A 23,517-nucleotide genomic window follows, 5' to 3' on the forward strand; every position below is an offset into this window, starting at 1 on the left:
AGTGGCTGACGTGACTCAGCAAAAATATTTATTTGTGGGTGTCATTTATGGATGTCAGCACGTGGGCATGCTTTATATTATGGGATAGAGCTGAGTTCTGACTTTTTGGGATTGGGCTACAGTCATCATGTTTACTAATAACAATAGCTGCTAAGTGCCTGCCTGCAGACATGTTTAACTTGATGGAGGCTATGTTTTTCAACCAGTCTTCATCAAGTTTAACATAATTGTGCTTGTCAGCCCCCTAAAAGTGTGTACCAAATTTTGTGGTCATTCGAGTAAAGACCCTAAAGTTGCAGTAGAGTGCATTGAGCTACAGTATGTGAGAAATTTCAAGAAAATCCAACTCCGAGGAGCACGATGCTGTGCATTTGTCAGTAAAATAAAAGCACAGGCAACACAACAGGCGTTCATGTTTTGCCTATTCTTTGCCACTGTCTGTGCAGCGGTTTCACTACACAAAATAAATCCATACAGTCCTGTAAAAATAATTAGGGCAATGTATTTTTTGTCTAAACCAAGAGGCTGCTGTTTTGTTGCTGATTAGTTGGTTTGTGTGCGATTTACTGTCTATAAATTTGACCCCAAAATTTTTTATCTTTGGCCAAACAATCTAACAGACTGTGTTTTGTTTCCAGGTTGTAATTTGTTCGGCTTATGTTGGCTCTTTTTACATTTTATTGTTGTTTTCTTGTTTTGTTTGTGACCAATGTTTAAACCCTTGATTTATGTTTGCTAGCTATTACTATTGTGTTTGTATTTTTTATTGTATATTATTTATATCAACAAGTAACAAAAAAGTCTTAAGAGGCCTTTGCAGTTAATTTTTTGAATTTTGGATTTTTATTAGCTGTAAATTGTAAAAAATGTTAAGAAATTAAGAAATGCATTATTCAGTTATTTTACTCTGTGTTCACAATTTGAATTTCACCTACTGAAATAAATGCATACTCATGAAGTTTTCCACAATACGGTATTAGAATTTATTTAGATTATTTGTTTTAAAGGAAAAATAAGGTTGCTCATTTTTTAATGTGGTTATGTCAATGTTAAAATGAGATGGTGATATTGTTTTAATCAAATTTTTATTAATCCTCGTGTTCATATTTCTGTAATATATAATGTGTATATATAGTATTATATATAACATTTTAAATAATAGTGTATAATATATGTTATTATTATTATTATCCATCCATTTTCTATACCGCTTCATCCTCATTAGGGTCGCGGGGGCATGCTGGAGCCTATCCCAGCTGACTTCAGGCGACAGGCGGGGTACACCCTGGACTACAACCATTCACACTCACATTCATACCTATGGACAATTTAGAGTCGCTGCCTCACCTCACCTGCATGTTTTTGGAATGTGGGAGGAAGCCGGAGTGCCCGGAGAAAACCCACGCAGATAACATGCAAACTCCACACAGAAATGCCCAGGGGAGAATCGAACCCAAGTCTTCCCGATCTCCAGGCTGTTCCATTATTATTATTATTATTATTATTATTATTATTATTATTATTATTATTAATGAATATTCCTGTGGTGGTGGGATGGTGGCACAGAGTAATGGTAAACACGTGTCCCTGCCCCTCCAGGGACCCTCACAACCGCCGCCCCACCCATTTCCAGTGTTACCCGGGTGACTGCCAGTGTACGTGATGACGTCAGATGTATATGAGCGCAAGCGGCGGGATCTCTTTCCTTTTTTACCGCCATCGGAGCGGAGTCTTTTTCCTCCATCCCCCTCCCGGTACGGACACACTGCGTAGCGCCGCCTCACCAGCACCAGCCGCCTGCCACGGAGCGAAGGTAAGCGGCGTCGTCGCCACCGCCCTAGAAATTCAAGCGGCGTTTTAGAGGAGACGTTCAGACATTTTTTTTTTAGCGACATTTAATAACACGCGACGGTGGCGGGAAAGACGGCTAATGCTAGTGAAGTAGCAGGCATTGAGACTGTCCTCCTCCATGTTAAGATTCCACGCGTTTGGAAAACAATGAGACTGCCATGCTTTATAACCGTCTGAATAACATATAGCGAAATATCAACACTGGTCACCATATTTCGACTTGTTGTTCACATGTGTTGTGTATGTTGAGGTTGACCTTATTTTCGATTGGAAGGAATCGCACTGCGATAAGTCGCGTGCGACGTTACGGATGGATGGTACGCTTAAAACAGTGTGAATTATAAGGTTAGTGGTGGGCACGCGTTTTCAACACTTGTTTGGAAAGGGTTTAAACGCCGTTCCTCCCAGTAGCCAAACAGCAAGCTAGTAGCGCTTAAGCTAGCACGCGCAAGTGCATTGACAATGGCAGCAAGGCCAGCTAAAGTTAGCTTGGACACTAGCTTCTTTCGTGCATTAGCTTGTTGATGATACGTTTCGTTATGTTTCCTGGCAGTCAAGTGTGTTCCACCTCCATGACAATGGTTTAAAAGTGCACTCCAGGCAGTCGGCTAATGTATTTTGAAAGTCATTGATGCTTTGCTGCACTTGAGTGTGCAACACGTGGTCGCAGGGCAGCATCCGAAGAAATGACAAAGGTCAGTCACTTGCAAAAAATGTCAATCTTCAATTACGCCACGTAATTGCTAAAATGCTTGCTAAATGCAAAGGTTTTGCTCGGAAATGTATACTTTCATCACCAGAGCCGTTTTAATTGGCCATATTGCATGCCGATGTCAACAATTGATTGCATTGGTGCATAATTCCTTTGCAGCTACAAAGGTAACTTTTCCTCACAGACTTGAAATGCCTTTTAAACATTTTACACAACGTATTAGAACAAATGGCCTTCGCCGGCTACTAAAAGCTCTTTGCCATCAATAATTTGGTGTAGTATCATGCAAGAAGTATGGCTGTGGTGCACCATTTCTGCTATTTTTCAGCTTGTCTGGATTTTTTTAAGATGTCAAACACAATGATAATGTGAGACCCACAGGCTGTGTTCATATTGCACACGTCCGCACTTCACTTAGCATTTTGGGTGCATAGGTGCATTCACACTGAGTAGTAGTGTGTGTGCACAGCGATGGACACTAACCACATCATCACCATCTTTGCTTCGTAGCAGAAAAGGAGGGACTAACCCGAGTGATTGCAATTCACAATTTTTAAAAAAGTTCATCATAACAGTAATTGATTAGGGACAGCACTACATCGTCAAACGAAGTATGCAGTGTGTACATTGTATACTTAATGCAGCGCAAGTGTGGAAGTACACATTTTGGAACAAAGCCCCAGAATGCTGCTTCAGTGCAACAAAGCCAGAAGTTTGCCCCCTCTCTCCATTATCCGTGCACTTCCATCTCTTGCATTTTGATCCAAATATGTCCTTGAGAAAGGAGTGTGAGCTACAGTGCTAACATTACGGGCGCATGTGAACATCATCATCATGCTAGGTTAGCCTATTTGCTGAAAAAAAACCTCAATGATGCTGACTGACAGTTTGCAGACTCAGCTTATTTTTAAGATGTGTAGCGAAGCCTGGTGGGTTTAAAAAAAATAATAATCATAATAATCTGTCCTCCATGAAGTTGTGGCCGTATAATGGGGTGGGTCAGGCTGAAAGGACATACAGTAACTGTTGCATCATGAAAATGAGTTAATGCTTCTCTTATTTTGGTTGTGAACATTCAAAATCACGCAGTCATCTCAATTTTAATTGGTTGCATGGGCAAATGATGAAAGGCACGCGCAATGGAGAACTAAAGTTACAGTGCGAAAATTCTCAAATGTTAACAGACACCAAGCTGGCTACTTTTGTAGTTTTGGGCCAGACATCTTCCCTGTGGCCACTACTAAAGCTAAAAGTTAATAGTGCGTACTCTAAAATGCTGTCATGTCTTCAAGCGTTTACTGTAGACAGGGACAGAATTCCCATGCACCACCACAATGAAGATGGGTTCCATGTGTCGTCAATAATTCAAGAGGCTAACGTGTTTGTCATCCAGTACGTCTTACTCATTGGTTTCTTTTTTTTTATTATATATTTTAGCATCACTCAAGACTCAGCAGAGATGGCAGACATTGACAAGTGAGTATGGCTGAATATCAAATTTGGACAATTCAGGGTATGCGCTTGGCTTACCAATGACATGATCGCATGATGAGCAACTGTTTGCTACTTCCATGCCATGCCACATGACCACATCCAACCAAATATGCACACACAGATGCTTAATTTGACTCTGTTCCGCCCTATGTGGATGAGACTCCTACTGTTGAAGCTGTTGAATTCAATAACCCTGCAGGGCATCCATGTGTTGGGGTGTCATGTTTCAGTCAGTACTTGCAAGAACATCATGGCTTCTCTCTGAACAGTGTGAAATAAACTGGTCATTTCTACACAGTCAGCAGAACCAGCATGTTAGTTTGAAAGTATTTTGCGGATTGAGCAAAGAGCAGCGTTCCTTGCTTGCATGTTGGCCGACCTTTCCCTCCTGTTTCTCCCCGAGCAGCAAAGATCAGGCCGAGATGGACCCGGCAGATATGGAGGATGTGGAAGAAGTGGAGGAGGAGGAAACGGTAGAAAATTCCAAAAGCAAAGGTAAGATGACACAGTTTCTTACTCAGAACTACTAGCTACGATGTTACAATTCAATGCTGACAAGCCAACTCCACCATGATAACTTGTTTGAGTTGTGTACTTCAATACTTGCTAAGTACAGTACCTTTTACACTTAAACTGGCAGAGTTTTTACTTTAATGAAAGTAAATAAAATATTGGTTAATTAAATGCAAAAATCCTTTCATTTATTGATGCAATACATCGCTGCCCATTTTTTTGCCCAGTATTTCAATGGATGTAGCCTGGCTAGATTTTCTAATGAGATGTCTGCTTCTGGACACATTGCTACAAAATCCTCAACTGTTATGCCAGTGTTAAGGAAGACATAGCTGATGCAATTCCAATTGCGTTAACGTAAGACATTTTTATTTTTCATATTATTACTTATTTCGTATACACAGACAGGATGTGGCAAACAGTGCTTTGACTTTGAAGTGTTTGTTGAATGTCAGTTGACGCTTAAGACAAGCAGAGTACAAGAATGAATGTGCCTCTCGTCCTCATTTCACTCAGAACACAACGTCAGCAGGCATGGTAAAACACTCGCTTACATCAACAAGTGGTAGAACGCAACATGGTGTTAACACACTCATACAGCCTAAGCTGCACTAGCATGCACGCTAGCTTCCATTCACGCTACATGACAGCCGTTTGAAAGTTTTTGTGCCAACTTTGGCCCGTGTTTCAGGTTGCTGTTTCGACATGGTTCAGGAGGGGGCATCCCTTCTCCTCACGACGGCAGCATTTCATTCACATGTTTGCAATTCATTGTTTGACAGCAGATCCAATTTTTATGGGCCAATTCAACGATGCCGTTAATGTGGAAGTCATACAGATGGCATTCCCACCCACACTAGTGCTGACGTGTTGGTTGTTGCAGACCCCTTTTGGTAATCTGGGGTTACTGTCGCAAAGACTGAGGCATTGCAGCTTGTACTAAAATTATATAAAGGTTGTTTTTTTTTAAGATTTTGACTTGGACATGATAGTCAAGCAAACTGCATTCAGTTCTTTCTAATTAGTTTGCCCGTTTGTGACAGCACTTTTGTGTGTCCACAGCTCGTCAGCTGACAGAGCAGCTTATGCAGAATCCACAGATCCTGGCTGCGCTACAGGGGGGGCTTGAGGGCCTGAATGGTTCACCATCGGGGTACATAGAGAGGTGAGTGCGTTTTGGGCTTTTTTCGCAAGCTTTAAATTGGTTTACAAAGTCATTGTCTTGAAACTAGAATTTTAAAGACAGATGACTGGTTGTCTGTGGTTTTTGAGATGCACCCTCTTCACATCCCATGCGAGCGAGTATTTGACAGTCTCAGCTCACAGCCTCCAAGTGCTTTGGACCAAGCAAGTATTCCCTGTGCCAGGCTAGTGCAGGCATATTAATTTACCTCGCTGTGCAGAAATTTGAGTCTGTGCTGCTTCAAAAAATTTCCTGGCCGCTACTTCAGGGACAAAACAATAGTGGCTTGCAAAGGGATGAGACATTTTCATCAGAAGCAGTGTTAAGTTGTGTGATAGTGCTGAATAGCTCCATTTAAGTGCCAGCCACTTTGAAAGCTCCTAGTGAGTAAACAAGAATTGGACAAAGTACACTGTCTTGCTCTTCAGTCACAACAGGAAGCCTTGTGGGTTTATTGCGTCTGCAATTATGTCGGTCATTCAGATTAACAATGTGTCTTGTGCTAAATGTGTCCTCTGCATCCATTCATTTTATCCCTTCCAAACAGTAGTTGTCTTGTTTTGGGGGTTTTATCTACAGATTTTCCTCAGGATTGGTGCAACTTAATTTCCATTTGTGTCCTTCCACAGTTTACCAAAGGTTGTGAAGCGGCGCATCAACGCCCTCAAGAACCTGCAGGTGAAGTGCGCCCACATTGAGGCCAAATTCTACGAAGAGGTCCACGAACTGGAGAGAAAATACGCTGCTCTTTATCAGCCACTCTTTGACAAAGTATGTCACGTTTTTTTTTTTTTTTTTTAATTAATCAGTTTTGAAAATGTTTTTTATTCTCAGTATTTTGTCAGTAAAGCAAGATGATTCCACTTTGATAGGAGCAAAAAACTTAAATAGGAGGCTTTTTAAAAACCCGCCATCCAGAAGTGATACTGGCTGTCCTGTATCTCTGGATGAATAAAGCGAAGTGTCTTCTGCTGACGTTACTCCTCTTGCTGCACACAACTCGGTGTTTATTCAGTATATCACATGATGTAGAAGCCACTTATGTTTTGTTTAGTTTGCATCACATACCAAATGGGTACAGCCATTGCTTGGGGGCATAAACTTCTTTATTTGTTTTTGCAGAGAAGCGACATCGTAAAAGCAGCTTATGAGCCCAAAGATGAGGAGTGCGAATGGAAGGCGGATGAGGAGGAAGAGCTGACAGTAAGTAAGCAGGTACAGGTGACTTATACACTTGCATGTCTCCTTATTTCACTTTTTTGTTCGCTGCTAATAAAGTGCAATTGTCATCACTTAAAATTAAAGTACGTACAGGGCGTGTGATGATTTAATAATCATGCAAGTATTATTGTAAATTTAGAAAATGTTCACCCCGCAGGATGAGATGAAGGAGAAGGCCAAGCTAGAAGAGGAGAAGAAGGACGAGGAGAAAGAGGACCCCAAAGGCATCCCTGAGTTTTGGTTAACTGTTTTCAAAAACGTGGACCTGCTGAGTGACATGCTGCAGGTACGTTCACAGCAAAGGTGTGCCTCCATCTGCTGGAGAAGATGAAAATAGAGCCCCACAATGAACGTGAGGGAGGTGATGGATTTTTCTCACAATATGGTTCTCATAAACAACCTCTTGGGACACATTCCTGTTACATCCTTAAAAAGTCCATTTGCATAATGGGGACTCCCCCCCCAAGTATACATGACTGATGTTGTGTTGTCTCCTCAGGAACATGACGAGCCCATCCTTAAGCATTTACAAGACATCAAAGTGAAATTCTCAGATCCGGGACAACCCATGGTGAGCAGTTGTGATACAGGGGAACCCGCTTAAGCTGGCCCTGTATGTCAACAGCCTGTTTTTATCAGGATCAACTCATCAAGCCCCGGTCCACCTTGTTCTTATCACTAAAAAAAGTCAAGTGTTGACGTTACAATTAGGGATGGTCCAATCAGGATGCTGCCGATACTGACAATCCATGAGTGAGATGGGCTGATACAGTACCGACCACATAAATTAACATTTTTTTTTTTCAATTTATTTATGATGCGTGATATTGGCCAGGGGTGCCGTACAAGGGGGCAAAGTTAAAAAAATTCCAAGGGCACTCGACTGCCAGAAGCCCCAAAATATACATAATTATTAGGGATGTCCCATAATATCGACCCACAGGTATTATCAGCGCGGTATTGGCATAGAAATGTTATCTCGGTGTATTGCTATTGTTTGTTTTTTTTTTCTCCACACAGATGCCCAGCAGAGGGTGGAAGCCAGATATTTCAGATCTTTTTGTGGCCAACGTGCTAACCAGCAGGGCAGCTTGCGGCCCGCTATTGGCGAAATGATCTGGGGGGAAGGAACAATAAAATCACCTTAATTTAGGCAGACATTATTTTACTTTGTTTTTCAAAAGAACATATAGAACTCGTGAAACTTGCAGAGGATAAGACCGCTTTGTTTAGGAGACTTTGGATGTGAGGGTGCTTTGTCTGATGGAGCTCGGAGTTCCAGGTAGCAGTAGCAGGGGCTCCAAGTGAGAGCAGTCAGCAGAACCCGGTGTCTTCTGTCTAGTCGGATGAATTAATTTTTCGGCTTATTTGCTTAGCCTTCTGACTGCCACGCTCGTATGGGCGAGTGATGCCCACTGATTGTTTGCTGCCGTTTGACTGATGCTGCACTGTGAGCCTTGAAAACTCTCCATACTCGGTCAAGTGTTTGTTGTATTAAATTAAAGCTTTTTCACGTGCGACCACTGCAAGATTTTTCATGGCATGTGTTGCAGGATGAAATCTCAACATACGCCCGGCCAATGTCAAGTAAATGCAAACAATGGCTAGTTTTGGTTATGTAAACAACCACTTGTGTTGACATCAGTCAGCCAGTCTGAGGGGTAGCCGCTTAAACGGGTTCCACTGTACTTTCACTTCCACTATGCCTGTACTATTAATCTATTGAATGTTGTCTATTGAACACAAGTTTTTGTTTTTTTCCCCTCTTCAGAGCTTTACGCTAGAATTCCACTTTGATACAAATGACTTCTTCACAAACGCAATGTTGACAAAAACCTACCAAATGAGGTCGGAGCCCGACGAAAGTGACCCTTTTTCCTTTGACGGACCCGAGATCATGTCCTGCACAGGGTGGGGAAACTGAAGATATTTTCTTTACAAGATGTAAATGTGTTTTTTTTTCCCCTGAATGATTCCCGTGTACTAAACCATGTCTCTCTTGCTTTAACATCACAGTTGCACGATCGACTGGACAAAGGGCAAGAACGTCACATTGAAAACAATCAAGAAGAAGCAGAAGCACAAGGGGCGCGGCACAGTCAGGACGGTCACCAAAACAGTACCCAATGACTCCTTTTTCAATTTCTTCACTCCACCAGAAGGTATGCTTACAAAGGTCTCTTACAGTGGAACGTGTTTATGTTGACGCCCCTCAAACGGGCTAACTGAAAGTAGCCACACCTTGCACATTGACTAGTGACTTTGGCCAGAGAGATAAGGAGAATGAGTGATAATTAAGGATTTTCCAACCTATGGCAGTTTTGACAGTTCTCTTCCATTTGTGAATTAAAAAAAAAAATGGATTCTTCCCTTTTTATATTTTCTACTCTAACAAAGCTACTGCAGTAATTTTGTACGTCTTGACTAGAATGATAAAGCTTTCGTACATGTACAAATCTTACATCCAGTGGCTAACGATCTATTAAAAAAAAAAAAGTGCATTGCTGTGGTACAATCCAGGTGAACAGTGCCATGCTTTCATTTAGAAGCTTATTTTGCAGTGACAACATGTCGACAACGATAGGGACGACCTGATCTGATGTTGATATCAGGCCAATGTAATAAGGTTGGGCATCGTTTGAGTTTGGACAATTCTGGTTCAGATTCCTCGTTTACATTCCGGTTCATAACAATTATTTGTTTCGGTGCTTTTAAAAGGCAGACTCATAAAGTTTTCATGGTTTAAAATGAGGGCGCTAACCAGAGGTCTTGTTGGATGAAATGTCCATGAATTGTTTAATGATCAACTTTACTATGAATTTCTTACAGGGTTATGTTGGGACCAACCCATTATCAAGTCCCACCCAGATCCGTAGAAATGACCCCTTTTGGGTCTTACTGTTACGTTGTGTCAAAAGCGGTCAACCATGTATGACGACTTAAGTGGGCACTTTTTTAGTAATAAGAACAGTGATTTGATGAGTTGGTCCACATAGACGGGTTGTCAACATAAGCGTGTTTCACTGTAACACATATTTTGTATGAATATCTTTATCTTATGTGCACATGTCTTTGTTTCTTCCCCCAGTTCCTGAAAATGGAGACTTGGTAAATTGAGTTTTGCAAAGCACCAATCATCTGCTTACTTATTTTTATTTGTAAAACTAATGCATCCAAAATGTAATCATCAGGATGAGGACTCGGAGGCCGTCCTTGCTGCCGACTTTGAGATCGGCCACTTCATCCGTGAGCGTATCGTTCCTCGGGCCGTGTTGTACTTCACGGGAGAGGCCATCGAGGATGACGACGACGATGTAAGTAGCGGCTTCTCCAAATTTTGCCACTGTTTAAAAAAAAAAAAAAGATATAGAGATAGATAGATAGATAGATCTATCTATCATCCATCCATCTATCTCTTATTCTATTCTATCTTATTCTATTCTATTCATCTATCCTATTCTATCTTATTCTATTCTATTCATCTATCCTATCCTATTCTAATCTAATCTATCTATAGTTATAAAAGTGTCCCCGCACCCGGCCATATTTCCAGTACAACACTGCATTGCTACCCCTTAATCCTGATTTGTGGCTAATCTGAGTCCTACGCGGTTGCCAGTTATCACTCATGTAGCTGTCTACGTTTTTGTTCAAATTATTTGCATAATCCGGCTAACCAGCGCACACAGGTTCTAGTTATATGTATGCTGTAGTTTTATTTTGTGTCATCCTAACGAGCAAACGTGAAAACGATGCCTGTTGCTTTAGTGCTTGACATAAGTCTTGGGATGAATCTCTTAAAGCAGTTATTGACCTAGGAAACGGACTAGGACAATTTTTAGTTATCTCAGTCCTGCTTTTTTTTATTGAAATTTGTTGTGGAAGATCTTGACCCAAACGTGCTTTTGGATCACTGGGAAAATCTTGTAAAACAAAGTCCATAACATGCACATTCCTGTAGGTGTAATAGCCATATTGTCTGTTTTGCAGTACGATGAAGAGGGTGAGGAAGCTGATGATGAGGTAAGGCTGCCTTGACTCTAGAAGACTACACAAAATGAGATATCCATCCATTTTCTATGCCGCTTATCTTCAGAATGATATAATCTTTCTTTAATATTAAATCCTGTTTGGCTGTCGCTTCATTCAGGAAGGCGAGGAGGAGGCTGATGAGGAAAACGACCCAGACTATGATCCCAAGGTGAGTGGGCCCCTCCCCATTGGCGTACACTATGTTTTGGTGTGGCCTTGCACAGCAGTTCTCAACATCGGCTTGTGGCATTTCTGTAGCCTGACCTTAAAGCCTTTCGCAGGGCATGAGTTGGAATGTCCTGTCATGACACGAAACCCTCCAGGGCACCTGGCAAGAGAACTGCTGTAGTAAATGGCAATTCAACATACAGATCACATACTATCTAATGCATCTCATTAGTATGTACAGCTGCAGCTTTTTATTTTGTTCACCATCTGGGCTAAAATGGAACACTCATAACACACTGCTTTTTGTCACCCCCATATACTTACCACTTTTATATTTTATTGAACTATCCACGTACAATGTTAGGTCACCATGTGAACCAGCATGCTGCTTTGTAGTTTAAAAAAAAACAAACAAACCTGACATTCTGTGATGCTAGTTTGGCTTTTTTTTTTTTTTTTTTCCTTCTGTTGCTTCTACTCGATGTTTCTTCATCTCCGATCGGTCACTTTTTTTGGCATATTTTGTCAGCTCCTCTTTAAATTTTTCCTCACTAGGTTTAAGTGGTGACAGTAGAAAAATAACCCTGTCCCGGTAGGTACAGCTTGTCAACTGTCGGCTTACTACCACCACCTTTTCACCCCTTCACCTCTTTGGTTATTGGCCATCTTTGTTATTCCATCTGTTTCTGCACTCCACTCCCCAAAAGCACAACCCCTGCCCTCCCAGTCTCACTAACCCACTGGTTTGCGTGGTTTTTTTTGTTTTTTTAACATTTAACCCATAGTGTGTGCTGCATTTGTACTCGTCATTTCTGTATATTGAAGCTAGTATAGCTGGGGGTTTTTTTGGTGTGTCCAATAGTCTTTTCGTATGCTTTTACATGATGGCTGTGTGTTTTTATACCAGTTGGAATGTCACAGCTCCATTTCATTCTTGATTTGTATCATCCTGCCTCACTGATCTCTAGAGTGCTTTTTAATACAGTAGATTCCCGCTATAATGGCTGCACTCATAAAAAGTGAAAATGCCTATTTTTGATACTCTTAAGCCCTATGACACGCCTCGGTTATTAAACGCATTTTAAATTCAGCTTTACATATTCAGGCATACCTGCAGTACAGCTATAAACCTGCAGTTACACGTTGCGTCTTGTCAAAGCATCCACCCGCTTTAAAATGTTGAGTGAGTGAACGTGAGACGGCGCCCTCTGCTGGATTCATAGCTGCAGCACGGACATAAATAACGAATGCTGAAACGTGAATAGACGTGGGTATAGTGAATTTTTACTGTATACTGTAAAATTTCATCATGACGTCCAGCCGTGTATGTATTTTAAGTGCAATGCTGTCGTCGCTTATGTAGTTGCACAACTACACAGTTGAGTGGCATCCAATGCTTGGATGGCACCGGGCCACAAAAAGCACCGAGCATGCGTGCCATCACCTCTGGAAGGACGCCCCGTCCCAGCCATGATTAGACTAATTATGCTGTTTCACACCCCAGTATGTACTTTTGCATGTGGCACCTAAAACTCAAGTTCGTCATTTGTCGTCCCGTGTTTCTTCAAGTATGACGGCTTGAAATCCAATTTTCTCTTCAAACTAAAGCCAACACAGAGCAACTCAGAAATCCCTTTTGAAATGACAAAGCAATTTCACTTCCTAATGACGATTGACTTGTAACGCTTTGATATCGTGGCCCAAAAATCAGCATGATGAGCCTGTCTGCAATCGTTCGTTATTTCCTGTAGCTGATACCATCGGTAAAGCTGACGGCGCGCAACACGCCATAGCAGAAACGGCTAAACATGTCAACGTCGCAGCAGTGTGTCTCAAAAGTTAACGAGTTTGACAAAGTTGTTTCCACAAAGATTATATATGTATTTTTGTTTGTAATATATTGAGTTTCATTTTAAAGGTCTGTTATGCAGTACAGTAAGCGGTCCGTTTTGAAGTAAAAACCATCTTCGTAGTGAGCGTCGCCTCCGACCCGCCCCTAGCTACAGGGCAACAACAAAAAAAACCTTAGAAAGGCTTCGCTATACATCTTAATGTAAAGCCTGGAGCTCAACTATCCGGTCAGCTACCGACGTGCAAGTTTGGTCATTTTGTTTTAATGCGACTCGGCAAACTTGGCATGATCCAATGTGAGTGTAATGCGTGCACTGTAGCTCACACCGCTATGCTAGTGGTGCTAACGAAACCAGGCTAGATGTTAGCCAAGACACGACTGTGGGGCTTATGAGAAATTCTTGGCAAATGGGATAATTTGGGACATTTAAAGGAAAACTGCACTTCTTTTGGAGTTTTGTCAGTCATCCACAATCCTTGTGTGAAACACGAGCACACGGCTTTCTCTTTTCTGTGCATTCTAAAGAGGAAAAACTGCTTGGATGAGGCAGCTAACAATGCACGCAATAGGACACACCTATTCCGCCTGCTGTATAAAGCGCTCTTAAAAATGCCAAGCATGCCCATTTACATAATGTGACCTGCATATTAACCAAGCTACACTGACATTATTATTATTATTATTATTATTATTATTATTGTAGGAGCTAGCACTGAAGAACTGCTTTTGTCGCATAGTGACACAGCGCCTCACTCAACACCTCACGCCGTTACAGATTAGTGATGTGCGATACCATTTCTTTTCCGATTCCATACAGAGTAAAATTCAGCCTGTTATCAGCGATGCTTATTTGATACAGATACTTTGTGCAAATACACGTAACCCGTCGGTAGATTTTAAAAAGTAGTGTATTTCAAATCATAGCATAGAACATATTGTAAATAAGACTTCAGAGGAATTGATTCATTTGTTTTAAACAGCACATCATTTACAGTAGACAAGGTCTCTAGTTACTTTCCACTGTGTCCCTATAAATGATACATGTACATTACCTCAAATGACTGACACATCAAAGTATTGATATTTTTGATTTGAGAATTGATGTTAGAGCCTAAAGATCTGGTATCGGAGGTAGTAATATCTCCGTATCGATCCGAGCACCACTACTACCGAGAGGTAATGTAAGCTAATGGAGTTGCTGCGTCGCCTGTGACTTTGAATTTGAATTTACCAGCTCGGGGAGTGCAAGTCAAGATCCAGCCAGCCCATCAGTTGGCAGAGTACTCTATGTAGGCGGACTAGGTGAACTGCATTACGTGCGTGGTTAGCTGCCTCGTGCTAGCAGTTTTTCCCTATACAGCAGTGCCTTGGTTAACATCAGTCTGTTCCAGAAGGTCCAGCTCAAACCAAAACTGACTCTATAATCAAATCCAATTTTTCCATAGAAAATCACTTCATCCGTGATTTGTTAAAAAATGTTAAAACACAACACATTTTATAGACAATTCTAGTTTTTACATGCAGAAAATGATGCAAAAATAATTGCAAAACAAAATGAACACATTCTCCTGTAACCACTGTTTGCAAACACCCCCCCCCCCCCCCAAAAAAAAAAAAAACGGATGGTATTTTTGAACGCTAAACAAGCGAGCAAACGCAAGCCAAGGCGAAGGTTTGCAAAAATGTTGTACCACTGTATTTAGAACAAAGAAGAGATGTGTGCTTCTGTCTCACAAAAAGATTGTGGATGATGGGCAAAATTCCAAAAACCGTGAAGTTTCTAATATATTCCAAGCATACTTGCTTTACTTAATGTTAAAATATATTTAAAAAAAATTGTAGCTTATTTCAGAGAAATAAATGGGCAGTTTTAATTTTTCTATTTTTATTTATTTTTTTTACACCGCCCTAATAGATACTTTGCAGTTGGATAAACATGTCATAAATGCGGAAAAATAATGTATCTGAGTTTACAGTAATGTGTGCTCCCATCCCCTCCTTCCTTATCGGTGTCTTGCAGAAGGATACAGCCTCCCCAGCTGAATGCAAGAATCAGTGAAGCCTGGCCTTGCTGCCTTGAGTGGATCAACTGCACTGTTAACTTCTAAATTTAAACATGGGATCTATAGATCTTTATATATATATATATATATATATATACATATATAAAAAAAATAGTAACTTACCGCCTTATAATGTTTTTGTATTTTTCTTGGTAGAGAATTTGAAGGGTTTTCGTTACAAAAAACAAAACAAAACATGGTAATATACTTGGAGCTACGTGGCTCATTATATAGTATTTTACTAGACCTGTTTTATCTTCTCTGTACAATATAGAGTAGAGGGGAAAAAAAACCTCCAGAAGCATGTTCACTGCTAAAACTAGTTGGGGTTCTTGTGAAGTCTTTTGTGGTATTTGCTCTTAGACAACAGCTGTGGTTGAGACATCATCCTATTCATTTGTCTTGTTGGGGGGGGCCTTCAGCACTTAAACGCTGTCAAATATGATTTTTGGCCATGGTTTCCTCTCAAAACATTCCAGTAACCAAAGTAATCAGGTCCATGTATTGTAAGACTCTACTAAGGCTGGATTCGACAAGTGAGGCGATCCGCTAACATTCCGTAGAATGAGGAAGGGGGTGACATTGTCTTTTTTTTTTTTTGTGGATAGCACTTTAATGTGGTGTACCAGTCGCTTCATCCCTCTCGTGTAGAACATACAGTAGCAGCACGGCGTGTAACAAGAATACATTTCATCGTTATCCCTCCCTCCATTCGCCTCACACGTCTATGGAACTCGGCCCATTTTGAACACTGTGAAAGAAAAGAGGGCGCGTGCAACAAGTGACCCGCCGACCCTCCTTTGTACCCTAAAAGGCCACCGGCGACTGCTAGTCATGGCAGCGTTCAAATGGGAACTGAAAAGGCAGTGTAGATCACGGGGAGCAAAAAGAGCATAAGAGTGCCTGTTGGGGTTCAATTTAAAGAGCAGCTGTTGTCAAGGCAAAATTGCTATGCTACAAAACAAATACTAATGTACTCAATAACTGTACGTGTATGTATATGAATAAATTGGTTAAACATGTCGCACACCGGTTTTCGTTCGTTTTTGCTGGAATATCAACTTGCATGTCCTTTTGGCATCAGCAGTGGTCGCTATTGCCTCAAGTAAACTTAACATCCACATCTTAGCTCAGGTTTTAGGTGGCAAACGGATCATATTAGTAAATTTCATGTATTTCTGTGCAGTAGTGGCTAGCAAAGCACTACCGTGTTTACTACTTGGCTTACTATCAGTAGCTTCACACAAGGCTTGTGGCATACCAAGTGGAATATTTAATGAATCAATTTAGACTTTAATTTCAGAGAGTCTGCGCATAATATTTTATTAGATTTTTTAAGGTGGTCAGAGTTCCCGCTAGATGGAGCCCACGTACCACCGTTTTTTCTGTTCTTCAATAATTAGGGGAAAACATTACAGTAACTTATAATGGCAAATTAGGGCTTTTTAAAAAAGGTGCATTTTCACAATCGATGCTATCAAAGATATTTTATTTGTATATACTGTTTGTATATTAAAAAAATATTTATGTATAAATCACAGCTATCAGCACAGAGCAATTTTTATGTTGCTTTAACACTTTTAAATCCACTTATAAAAAAAAACCAATTATATCTTTACTTTTGAAGTTGTTTTCCATGAGTTATAAGACCTTTTAATATATAAAATATTTAATGTTTATGTGTAGTAAATTGCTTTTATATTTAGTGCATCCATTATACTAGAATAAATTAGGTTACAGCTGACTGTGGCGGTGCGTCTTGTTTGGTAGTAGCATTGTGTCTCTGGAGCCACCCGTGTGGGCGGTGCAGCACTCAGACCACTCCCGCCTTTCTCAGACAACCAGGCGCTTCAAACAAGCAAGCCTCCACAGACAGACCCCCACCACACACTGCCGCGTGTCCTGTATGCCTTCACCTGCTCCAGGGTAGACCTCCGCGTCTCTGTCGGTCCGCGCCTGGAAGAAGGTGGAGGTGAAGATGTTGGAAAACGGGAGGAAGGTGTTGAAGGAAGGCGTGCTGGAGAAGAGAAGCGACGGCCTGCTGCAGCTGTGGAAGAAGAAGCTGTGCGTCCTGACAGAGGACGGCGTGCTGCTCCTGCCGCCCAAGCAGCACGATCACCCGCAGCAGCAGCAGCACCACCACGGCGGCGGCGGGGACACGGGGAAAGTCAAGGAGCTACACTTCGCCAACATGAAGACTGTGGACTGCGTTGAGCGGAAGGGGAAGTACATGTACTTCACCGTGGTCATGTCTGAAGGGAAGGAGATCGACTTCAGGTGTCCGCAGGACGAGGGCTGGAACGCGGAGATCACCCTGCAGATGGTCCAGTACAAGAACCGCCAGGCAATTCTGGCTGTCAAGTCCACCCGGCAGAAGCAGCAGCTGCTCGTCGTCCACATGCCCGGTCAGAGCCACAAGACCCTCCGGAGCTCGCCGAATGTGGCGTGACCTGCGAGCGAACCCAGCCGACATTCGTGCGCCATTTGCGGTAAGCGGGAGACAGCAAGGGGGGACGGTTCCCTCTGGTCAGGGGACCACCTGGGGAATCCCCGTATGAATTGGACCGGTTCCTTTCCTTTGTCCTGGGTCTTTGCACTATTATTCAGCACTTAGCTTTATTTTGCATCTAAAGTGGTAGGTTTCATACTTTGATACCAATGCTTGGACATGCATGGATAACATGTCTGCATACGTTATTCACTTTGAGTACAGTGCAAAGAACAAAAAAGGCACAATAAAAAATAAATGTCATTGTGCAATTAGCATAAATGTAAATGGGAAATCACATATTTTTGTCTATGATTGCCTAAGTTTCAGATAAATTAGCCATTATTTTTAAAATCACTTGCTTAAAATGTTGTTTTAAAAACATATTTTCAAAGTAAATGAATTATTTTATTATAAAATTAAAAAATGAACCATTCAAAGCAGGTTAAAATGTCTTTATGAAGACATCGGCTATTGTAAAGCTATCATGAGTGGGTGTCACTTTCCTTACAGTGTATATTGGTAAAAATAGCTAAAAATCCTTTCATTTTGTCAAGTTAGCAGTTTTAAAATGCTTTTCTTTGTTTCTCAAGCTGCTGCACCTCCCTTGGAGTGTGGCTCGCCTCACTCTGCGGAAACCACCGGTTTCCCAGCAAAATGGTCTGAATGTGTTGTTTTATTGTCGTGTTAAAGTCAAATGGCTGTCAAAAAGGCCCATAAATGAAGACAATAGCAGCTTTTGCTTATCGATCATTTGACTCAAACATGACTTCAATGCTCTTGTGTATTCCTCCCCCCCAACCGTAACCTTGCCTTATTAGCTGTCCAATTGACTTACTGTATGGACATTGGACCTAAAAACACATACAAATGACACAAAAAGCATAAAATCTGAGTCAGAAAAAGGTAAAAAAAAAAAAAAAAAACAAAAATGACTGAGGAAAAAAAACAGCCATGTTGACTTAAAAGGCAAATACTGAATTTAGTCCACCTATATGCAGTTAATTACATTAATTTTATGATTTTTGGAAGTTATTTTATTACGTTTTGCCTGGTAATGTGTGAATTGTAATAAAAACCATAAGATTTTACTGCCACCCACTAAAAACTGCACCATTAGGTTGAATTTTCACTCAAATTTTCCCTGTGCATCCAGTGTGTCTAATTGATTGCATCCACAGGTTATTTGGACACTGGAGGACGAATATGGACCCCCACCCCACATTTTGCCGCATCAGCACCAACCAGTTCTCCGGGACAAGCCCCCTTTTTCCACGTCGTGCTCTCTCCAAGCTCCCCTCTTTTCAATACACGGACTTACTTCACTAAAGACTGACGGACTAAAAGCACGTGAAAGTGTATTGTCACGTGTGATTATTTATTAGATGTGTATATATTTTTTCTATAAAAGTGTAGTTGATGAATGTGGTTGTTAGATGAGCGCAGGAAGGAAGTACATGTTTTTATTTGTCTCATTAGGGTGGTCGTCATTCTGAAATTGTGGTACAGGCTGCGTCCAGTACTTTTTTTTTTTTAAATAAAAATAAAATAGAGATGTCTATGTATGAAAGTCCCGGTATCCACCGTTAGCAGCAAACAAGGTAAGTTGAATGACGGCAGCACCTACTAAATGCTTAAAGGTTGCCATTGAAGATGGTTATTGCCGACGTGTATTGATCATATCCGGCCTGTACAGGGTTAAAGGCCGACTTGGCCGAGCTCCGTTGCTAACAGCTGCGTGTCCAAAACAGAAGCTGTTAGTTTGTTAGCTATGTATCACCCTCCCCGACAAACACCCCCTTTATGAGAGTTTCAAGTGCTCCGCTGTTCCATATGTTAACCATTTTTATGTTAATTGTCTCCTTTTAAGTTGGCCATAATAGGCTTTTTAGTGTTAGCCTGGAGGTGGCTAGCGTCCTTCTCAGCTTCATGCTAACATGGTTGCTCAAACATTATCCTCTTGGGGGGGAAAAAAAACAGCTAATGTTGTGAGATAAATGTTGCTTTTTGTTTATTCATCAACCTTTTTGATCCTGGCCATCAATAAATGATCCCTAACTTGTTTATAAATAGCTTATGATAATGATATGATGGAGTTCTAAACAGGTACGACAATATGTGTCATTTTTTATTTTATACTGTATTTGACCTTTTCAGCGTTAGCCTGGCGCTAACATGTTCTTGTGGTCTGTTGTTAGCATTATGCTAACTTATTTACCCAAACATGTATTTTGATGCATTTGCTGTCTTATCCTTAAAGTTTTTTTTTGTTTTTGTTTAGCTGGATAGTTCACTGTTAGCTTGAATTATTTAATTGTAAGGGTGTTACAGTATTTGGCAACCATTTGACTATTGTCCTGATAAAGGGTTATAAATAGCGTAATAATGACCGTATCAAGAAGGTTTAAACAGTTAACAGATATAAAAAAGGGTTTGTTTTGGAAAAAAAAGTGTTTTGAGCCAGTTGTTTGATATGTTAGCTATTTTTGCTCTTTTTTTCATTTTAAAGGCGTAGCGTTAGCCTGGCGCTAACCTGTTCCCACCGTCGCCCATTGTTTGCTTTATGCTAGCAATGTTATTTGGCAACCATTGTACAATTGTCCTGAAAAAGGGTTTATACATTGTTTATAAATAGCGTAACAATGACCTCATCAGCTAGTTATTCATTAACATTTGTTTTAAAAAAATGTTCACACTGGATGGCACATTTGGGCTTCATTTGCTGTATTTTGGCCAGAATTAACCAATGAAGTAAAGTTTTTTGCGCACGAAAAGATTTGAACATTGGCAGCAACAAGTATCGGTGAGTCTCTAATCCTGTTTTTACCATTTTTCCAAGTTTTAATGACGTCATAATGTCATTCATGCCCAGTGAGGATACACTGTGGTCGTCGATGGCTGTACATTTCTATTTAAAACAGGGGGGTCCGTACTTTGTCCACCGAGGCCCGCATACTGAAAAATGAAAGTATGCAAGGGCCGCTTTGATATTTTGTAAAGATATGCTGCAAAGTTACATACATTTAAGAAAAAAAGACTACATTCCAGCTTTGTGAAAGCGTATTATAAGTATGGAATGTGGTCTTTGCTATTTTATCCCCATTTTTGCTGTTGTTTTTTCAATTTTCCAAATTTTTCAACTTTATTCTTACGTAATCTTCGTGAATTATAAACACTACGACTTTATTTCCATAACGTTTTAGCTTTTTCCCATAATATTAGAACATTTTCCCCAACGTAATTTTCCATGTATTTTGTTTTCTCGTAATATTAGATTTTTTTCTTTAATATTTCAACTTTATGCTAATAATATTACCAGTTTATTCTTAAAATTGTGACTTTTTTTTCGCTAGAATCTGACTTTTTTTCCTCAATATTTTGACTTCATTCTCATAAAATTACAGCTATTTTTTTCATTTCTGCTGTTTTTTTCTTTACTATTTCCCACCACTTTCTCATTATGACCTTATTCCCATAATATTTTAACTTTATTCTCGTGACATAACTTTTTCCGCAACCTAATTTTCCCCAAAATACAACTTATTATTGTTTTGTTTGTTTTTCATAATATGACTTTTTTTTAAAAAAAAGCATCTTTTTTCAATATATTATTTCAAATTTCAGTATTCAGTAGCATATTTCAATTTTATGCTCCTAAAATGGCGCTATTTGTCCTCATAGTATTACGATGTTATACTCGTAAAATTACGACTTTTTCTTCTTAGATTACAGCTTTTTTCCCTCTTAATATTCTGACTTTATTCTTGTAAAATTGCTGCTGATTTTTTTATTAAAAAAAAAAAAATTCTTTACAAGCCAATAAAAAACTGTTGCGGGTGACAAATGGCCCCCGGGACGCATTTTGGACACCCCCCATTTAACCGCTAACATGTAGCAGCATAAGCAATGTATAAACCTTTCCATGTGTCGTCAACCCTCATAATAATGATGATGTTGATGCGGGCCACAAATGGCCCCCGGGACGCATTTTGGACACCCCCCATTTAACCGCTAACATGTAGCAGCATAAGCAATGTATAAACCTTGCAATGTGTCGTCAACCCTCATAATAATGATGATCTTGATGCGGGCCACAAATGGCCCCCGGGACGCATTTTGGACACACCCGATTTAACTGCTAACATGTAGCAGCATAAGCAATGTATAAACCTTGCAATGTGTCGTCAACCCTCATAATAATGATGATGCTGATTCTAAAATGGCCTTACTTGACAAGGCAGACTTGCGTGTATTATTTATTTGTGTAAGTGCGTCCCTTTTAGAGCGTGTGTGTTGATGTCATCTCCAACACAGGCCTTTTACCTCCTCGCTCTCACATGCGCCTCTGCTCCCGTCATTGCCGTCCTTGAGATCTATTTTCATACCTCCGAATGATACATTCCATTAAAAAATGAGGAGAAAACTGCACTCATGCCTTTCCGTTCTTTCTCAGTTCACCAGGGTCACTTGTGGGCCCTCTCCAGACTTTGGTGTTCGACAGCGCCTCCCGTTTCCTGGTCTAAAAGTAGCAGGTGTGTAGGATTTCAGCGCCAGCTGCCGTGCCGTGTCAAAATGCATCTCCGGCTTGCGAGTCTGGACTGATTGGATTAATGACGACATGTTACACGTGACGGCGGAGATTGTCGTTTTGAACGCAGACGGCTTGAAGGATCACCTTGAGTGCGTAGAAGTAAAAGCGCATAGGAAAATAATGTTTCGTGATTTAGTTGACACGACAGTAGCATTTAAAAACATGCTTCAACGAAGCCCGTAGATCAAAGACGTCATACTATATTGTTCTCGATTGTTTCATCATTACATCTACATCTTTAATTAATACATTTCTTGATCATTTTTTCTTCATCATCATTTTGGTTTGCTTTTTGGAAAAGGTCCAATAGAGTAGCAGTAAATGGATACATTTTTCAGACCTTTTTTTTTTCTTAAATAGCGAACAATTTTCTTCCCGTGATGTTCTTTTTGGCACTAATTATCCTTAATGGTGTTCTGATGCAGGCTGTATATGACCCCAGGGCCACACTCTTAACACCGGGTTTGGTACAAGTATGTATGTGTATATATATATATATATATATATATATATATATATAATAACCTGGTTGAGGATTATATTTCACAACATCATTAATTAATGGACATTTTAAATAGATTATTTCACATTTAATGAATTTATTTTTAGATGTATTTTATTATATTTTTTATGAATTTTTAAAATTATACTTTATTATATTTATTATATATTTATTTAATTATATTTGAGCACAATAACACCTCCACCTGCTTGTACTTGCATCAAACATATATATATATATATATATATATATATATGTATTTGACCTTTTATTTATTTAATGAAATTTGTATTTATTTTCTGGATTTTTTTTTTAGCTATTTAGTGGCATTTTTTATTATTTTAATGACATTTTTTTCATTCCTTTGATGGCTTTAAATGAAAATATTATTTCAAATTTTAAATTGAATTTTAATTGAACAGAACTGTCAAATAGATCTGGTTTTTTTTTAAATTTATTTCTTTAATGACCAATGTGTATATTTCATGATCTTTTTCATTTACTTATTTAATGGCATTTTATTCATTTAGTTGCCATTTAAGAAATTATTTCACATTTAAATGAATTCATTCATTAAAAATTGGCTTCATAGTTCATTCAATTTGGGTACAAAAGTCCATCTGTAGTTGACTTTTAGATGTATTTTTATTGTTTTACTTTCGTTCACTTATGGTAAACAATGATGTCTTTAGTAACAGCCATGCTTGAATCCAGGGCTTCTGAAATAGTGGGGCGCGTCCCCCTGGGGGGCACACGGTGAACTGTCAGGGGGGGGGGGGCCCTTTGAGAGGCAGGGAGTACTTTCAATGTTACTGCTGAACTGCCAACTTGTAGAAATGCATCGTAC

The 23,517-nt window shown here is 40.0% G+C and overlaps 3 protein-coding genes across 6 annotated transcripts in view; all 3 read left to right on the plus strand.

The window, feature by feature from the left end:
- The first annotated feature begins 1,670 nt into the window (after nucleotides 1-1,670).
- Nucleotides 1,671-16,116, plus strand: nap1l1 (nucleosome assembly protein 1-like 1). Of its 4 annotated transcripts, XM_054753724.1 has the most exons (16): nucleotides 1,683-1,813; nucleotides 4,001-4,039; nucleotides 4,464-4,552; nucleotides 5,633-5,735; nucleotides 6,383-6,524; nucleotides 6,876-6,968; nucleotides 7,132-7,260; nucleotides 7,474-7,545; nucleotides 8,746-8,885; nucleotides 8,991-9,136; nucleotides 10,063-10,082; nucleotides 10,166-10,288; nucleotides 10,965-10,997; nucleotides 11,125-11,175; nucleotides 11,730-11,766; nucleotides 15,047-16,116. In XM_054753724.1, the coding sequence occupies exons 2-15, from the start codon at nucleotides 4,023-4,025 to the stop codon at nucleotides 11,733-11,735; spliced, it is 1,164 nt and encodes a 387-aa protein (XP_054609699.1). In that variant the 5' UTR covers nucleotides 1,683-1,813; nucleotides 4,001-4,022; the 3' UTR covers nucleotides 11,736-11,766; nucleotides 15,047-16,116. The 4 variants fall into 4 exon arrangements, with proteins under 4 accessions (XP_054609695.1, XP_054609698.1, XP_054609699.1 ...); XM_054753720.1 differs by lacking the exon at nucleotides 11,730-11,766 and having other exon boundaries at nucleotides 1,671-1,813; XM_054753723.1 differs by lacking the exon at nucleotides 11,730-11,766 and having other exon boundaries at nucleotides 1,680-1,813; nucleotides 6,876-6,956.
- Nucleotides 16,117-16,234: 118 nt separating this feature from the next.
- Nucleotides 16,235-21,974, plus strand: phlda1 (pleckstrin homology-like domain, family A, member 1). The gene is made up of 2 exons (XM_054753727.1): nucleotides 16,235-17,578; nucleotides 18,759-21,974. Exon 1 carries the CDS (start codon nucleotides 17,068-17,070, stop codon nucleotides 17,536-17,538), a length of 471 nt encoding a protein of 156 aa, XP_054609702.1. The 5' UTR covers nucleotides 16,235-17,067; the 3' UTR covers nucleotides 17,539-17,578; nucleotides 18,759-21,974.
- Nucleotides 21,975-22,008: 34 nt separating this feature from the next.
- The window catches only part of LOC129168434 (uncharacterized), a 76,961-nt gene continuing 75,452 nt past the window's right edge, over nucleotides 22,009-23,517 (plus strand). Inside the window, exon 1 of the mRNA XM_054753707.1 lies at nucleotides 22,009-22,109. Coding sequence (XP_054609682.1) covers nucleotides 22,009-22,109 — 101 coding nt within the window. The remainder of the gene's footprint in view (nucleotides 22,110-23,517) is intronic.

This window comes from Dunckerocampus dactyliophorus, chromosome 15 (assembly GCF_027744805.1).
Source record: "Dunckerocampus dactyliophorus isolate RoL2022-P2 chromosome 15, RoL_Ddac_1.1, whole genome shotgun sequence".
Taxonomy (NCBI): Eukaryota; Metazoa; Chordata; class Actinopteri; order Syngnathiformes; family Syngnathidae; genus Dunckerocampus; species Dunckerocampus dactyliophorus.